This window comes from Caretta caretta, chromosome 7 (genome assembly GCF_965140235.1).
Source record: "Caretta caretta isolate rCarCar2 chromosome 7, rCarCar1.hap1, whole genome shotgun sequence".
NCBI lineage: Eukaryota > Metazoa > Chordata > Testudines > Cheloniidae > Caretta > Caretta caretta.
In genome coordinates, this window is record NC_134212.1 from 85561762 (window position 1) to 85567265 (window position 5504).

General features: G+C 44.3%; 1 protein-coding gene across 1 annotated transcript in view; it reads left to right on the top strand.

Annotated features, from left to right (window-relative positions):
* The window catches only part of NPFFR1 (neuropeptide FF receptor 1), a 32769-nt gene extending 27989 nt beyond the window's left edge, over nucleotides 1-4780 (top strand). Inside the window, exon 4 of the mRNA XM_048857991.2 lies at nucleotides 4427-4780. Within this exon, the coding sequence (XP_048713948.1) occupies nucleotides 4427-4520 (94 nt within the window). The 3' untranslated portion in view covers nucleotides 4521-4780. The remainder of the gene's footprint in view (nucleotides 1-4426) is intronic.
* Nucleotides 4781-5504: the final 724 nt, after the last annotated feature.

Below are 5504 nucleotides of genomic sequence, written 5' to 3' on the forward strand. Positions count from 1 at the left end.
AACAGTCTCTGGAAGGAACCCTTCAGTGTGCCAGCCCCCCTAGGTGCCTCACTCTTCCTCCAAGGTGAGCCACACAGCTTCACTACCTCCTTAGGCGGGACCTCTGGTCTTTCAGCACCCCCGCTTCACACTGTGAACTCCACTCAGCCAGTCCAACAAGGAAAGACCACGAGGGAGACTTGCACAATCCTTAGGGAGCACCTTCTCCATCAGCATTTGCAGTAACACTCAGCTAGCATTATAAAACGGACCAGTTTATTAGTCAACTGGAACACAGCATAGGAAGTCCTTGGTTAGCACAGAGAAACGAAAATTACAGCAGAGTCCATCCTGGTCAGCACAGAATCCAAAGTCCTGTCCTTCTGACCTCCATTCGTCCCAGTTCACATGTGTCCTTGACTCCTCCAGCAGCCAATCCTTAACCGCTCTCCCAACACCTCCCCAGTCCTTTGTTCTCCAGCAGGACAAACACTGCTTGGCTTCCTGCAGAGAGATGTGCCATCCATGATTGTTGGTTGCTAGATATCAAAGTCCCAGTGATTGGATTCGCCATTGTCTTCTCAAAAGCTCCATTGATATGGAGCCTAAACCCCAGACAGCTGGGCACCATTCATAGCTGAGTCTTTGCAGAGAGCAAACCACCCTTTCTATCCCCTGGACAACACTACAGCACATAGGGGAAACTGAGGCACACATAGGATTCCTTTAAAATGGCAAAAATTCATATTTCATCACAGTAGCCATGTAAATAAAGTGTGGTAACATGTTAGGACAGAAGAGGTCCATGCCTACATAATGGTTGTAGGTCATCATAAAAAGTGAACTGCCTTTCTTCTACTATAGGTATGGAATTCAGTTCTCAATGGTATTGGTAGAAAGCATATGGATTGTCCTCCTACTTTCTCTGAAATTGTATAAATAGCTCCCAGTGAGTAACTCAGAGCTCTGTGTGAGAGAGTTTGAGATACAGTTCTGACATAGCTCATTACTCAGACTAACATTTCCCAGTGAGCGGCTAACAAAAGGCACAATAATACTCACCCCTAAAATAAAATGGGTTCTCTCATCTGTATTTTTTAAATGCAGCAAAATCTGTGACTCAGCAACTGAAAACTGATGTTGTGACTCAAAAAACATCCTTCTATCTGTGGCAGATGTTTTATTCTGTTAGAGCTCAGATGGAGGGCAAACAGCATCCCAACAGAATGTTACCCATTAAAGCAAACCAGCTGTTTAAACATGTTCAAAATTAAGTAAGACAAAATATGTTACAATGCCTTTGATCTTTAGGTGGATGAGTGGGTGCAAGAAAGAGGTTGTGGGAAATGCATAAAAGACTTGATCTATCAATAGTGTTAGTTTAGCTGAAGAGACAAAGAACACTTGCCTGACAAACAGAGCCAGCAAGGAGTTTCAGTTAGATATGTTCAGCTCCCTTCCTTTAGAAAATACAAGTGTGGAGGTCCTCTAGGTGCTTCCCTGTAATTACAATTTTTGGCCCCAGCTACACTGCAGTTACAGTTGTTTTAAGATACCCATTATAGCACAGCTGTGTCCTGAACTTTTAGCTAACTGTGTTCTAAAGACCATTTATGTTAACCCTTAATGTGACTATAAGACTGTTAGGTCTGATCCACACTTACAAAAGCATGCCACATTACAAAACACTTGTGACACAGCTGTGTGGGTAAATGGTTTCCCCAACACAGCTGTGACTGTATTACAGTCCAGGCCTTGGTGTCTGAGATACAATCTGAAAAATGTTGTAACATCACTTTTTCTGGACAACAGATTACATTGTGTTAATAAACAAAGTCCTTTCCTCTTTGTGTCAGTAACCATTGGAAAGGCAATATCTAAAATGCCCCGATACCAGATGTAGGAAATACCGAGGATGGGTTCCTTGTGCCACAGCTGAATGCTCTCTGCAAATGAATCCATTAGTGGGCATGTCCTGCCTTCAGTGCAGGGGACTGGACTACATGACCTCTTGAGATCCCTTCCAGCCCAACACTTCTATGATTTTATGTAGCCTTTCTGTGCCATACAAGGTATAGTATCCTCTGCTGGTCAATGTGTGCAGAGTAGGGGCTCGTCTACACTAAAAAAAGAATTTGTGCAAACAGTTGTCTGCCATGGGTAAGGGAGTCTGTTATGGCACTTTATTTCACATATGGGCAGAAAAAACATTTATAATCACTTTTAGGAACGATGTTATCACATTGGCCATTCAGTTGAGGAAAGAATGTGTTATAACATAGATACCCCCAAGCATAGCAGACAAATGAATGCTCACAAGATTACGTAGTGTTGGTAGGCTGAAAAATATCAGTTTATATTTTTCTTGTCCATCCCTTCTTCATTATTCTGGGTAAGACGAGACAATGCATCTGCCAACATTCTTATTTAGATAGGCGCGACCTAGATCATCTTTCCTTTTTCCAGTCAGTTTCCTGATTGAGAGATCTATCTTTACAGAACATAGGAAAACCCAAATGTTCATCACTGAGTTTTTTGCTTTTTTCCTCCAAATTGCCATCATCACATTATGTCACATGGTAACGTTAGAACACACATTGATGTCACCTTGTAGTGTCACCACACTTTGTCAGCTAGGATTCCGAGAACCAAAAATTAGAAGAATCTTCCAGTTCTCCTCTTTCAAGATGGCACCTATATGAAAAAGCAGACATAGGAACACCATGAGATCGTCCCTTACAGCAACTGATTGCTACAGCATCTTTCTGCCCAGACCAGTGTGAGTGGAAAATTCTGACTTGGCAGTGTTCAGTATTCACTTTACAGGATCATAAATGACTGTGCAATGGGCAAGGTAAGGGAGAATCAGGTCCAGACTGCTTAAAATATTTCAAAAAATCATGCATATAATAGAAAATGTACCGCTGATTCTAGGTGAGGCTACAGGGAACTTCAGCACCTTGTTCAGTGTGCTGATTCCTAAAACATCAATGCCCATTTAAAACATTTCATTGCATGATGTTTTAGGCCATGTAAAGGAATAAAACATCAAACTTTTTGTTTAAAAAAAATCACTTTTTTTTAGGTTTCAGAGGAACAGCCGTGTTAGTCTGTATTCGCAAAAAGAAAAGGAGTACTTGTGGCACCTTAGAGACTAACCAATTTATTTGAGCATGAGCTTTCGTGAGCTAAAGCTCACTTCATCAGATGTTTACCGTGGAAACTGCAGCAGACTTTATATACACACAGAAATCATGAAACAATACCTCCTCCCACCCCACTGTCCTGCTGGTAATAGCTTATCTAAAGTGATCAACAGGTGGGCCATTTCCAGCACAAATCCAGGTTTTCTCACCCTCCACCCCCCCACACAAATTCACTCTCCTGCTGGTGCTAGCCCATCCAAAGTGACAACTCTTTACATAATCAAGTCGGGCTATTTCCTGCATAGATCCAGGTTTTCTCACATCCCCCCCACCCCCATACACACACAAACTCACTCTCCTGCTGGTAATAGCTCATCTAAACTGACCATTCTCCAGGTTTAAATCCAAGTTAAACCAGAACATCTGGGGGGGGGGGGGTAGGAAAAAACAAGAGGAAACAGGCTACCTTGCATAATGACTTAGCCACTCCCAGTCTCTATTTAAGCCTAAATTAATAGTATCCAATTTGCAAATGAATTCCAATTCAGCAGTTTCTCGCTGGAGTCTGGATTTGAAGTTTTTTTGTTTTAAGATAGCGACCTTCATGTCTGTGATTGCGTGACCAGAGAGATTGAAGTGTTCTCCGACTGGTTTATGAATGTTAGAATTCTTGACATCTGATTTGTGTCCATTTATTCTTTTAACTTTTAACGAGTCATATTACATCATCTTTGTTTTCATTACATTCCATAAGCAATTTGCACTTGTAAATGTCAAAAGGGAGAGATTGAACCATGAATTGCTGGGGGTGGGGGTTCCACTAAAGCAATTAACTGTAATTTCTTTGGTTTTTTCTTGGGTTTATATTTCTTCACGGTGACATGTGAACATAGCCCTGCTCTTTAATACTCAGTAGGAGTTTATTTGTGGTCCAGGTCAGTACATTCACATACACTATGACATCAGCCTGTGTTGTAGGACCTAATCACTACAGCATCCTTCCGCTACACTTCTCACTATTCTGTATTGTGCAATGACTTAGCTCCACAATGCAGGCTGATGTCTGATGATGAGGAAAATGACTCATCAAGTAAACTGCATTTTGTACAATTATTGGTTTGAAATCATTTTTGCTCCAGTATGAATGTACCTCTTTACAGGGACAGAAGTCAGGATGGGAGGACTCAAATCTTGATCTTCTGCATGAAAAGTCAGAAAAGGCCTCTATAAATGTCCCTTGGTACATAGAGTAAGCACCTCAGCAGAACTTAAAAGCAATACTCTTTTTCCTCCTCTCATAGGTTTCGTTGCATTGTTTACCCCTTCAGACAGAAACTAACCCTGAGGAAAGCCCTAATCACCATAAAAAGAAAAGGAGTACTTGTGGCACCTTAGAGACTAACCAATTAGTGGGTTTTAGCCCACAAAAGCTTATGCCCAAATAAATTTGTTAGTCTCTAAGGTGCCACAAGTACTTCTGGTTGTTTAATATATCAGTATTCACTACCTCTTGCCTCTAGTAACTGTGAATAGAGCCCTCCTGTATCAGAATTGTTATTTGGTGTTTAGTAACCACTCTCCATGCTGTACAAAATGGTATTAATGACATTACTGTATCACTGGCCACGAGTTACAGAAATAAAACATCGCTCTTCTGGCTTTTGTTAACGTTTATTGTGACAATGCTTGTGCCATAAGGGCTGCAGGGCCCTGCGCAAATCCTTTGGCCCTGATATGGAGAGGGCAGTTAGAAGAGGGTTGAGCTGGATCCCCTAGAACCCAACTGCGCTGACTTCTGGGAGCAGGGCCGGGCCGCACACCCACGTTAACTACAGACCAAAAGGCAGCCCCAGACTAGTCAATATGCAGCGGGCTTTGGGACGCAGCGGCACGCGCCACCTGGACCCCGGAGGGGGAATCACCTTTTCGGGGTGCCAAATATTCCTGCCCCTCCTCCAGAGCGGGGCCTGCCCACAGCGATGAAAGGAGAGGGAGGCGGAGCTCTCGCCGCACCAGCTGGGGGCGCAGGGGGTGCGGGGAGGTCCCAGGGCAGGGACGGAGGGGAGCGGTCGCTACGCTATAGGGATTTACTCTCTGTACGCAGCCAGCCTCGGTGACCGCGCCGCCGGCCGAGGAAAGAAAGCGGGCCGAGCACTGCGGGGAAAGCCACGTGTGCTCTTGACAGCCCGCTCGAGCGAGGCCGAGAAGAGCGCGCATGCGCACAACTCGTGCGCTAATGGGCCACTATCTCGAAGTAGGCGAGGCGTGAGAATGCGCTTGCGCAGCGTTGTTCTCTGCACTGAGGCCGTCCGAGGGCCACATGGCCATGCGCCTGCGCAATCCTGTTCCTGAGGGCTGGCTGGGCGGGGCGCAAGAGGG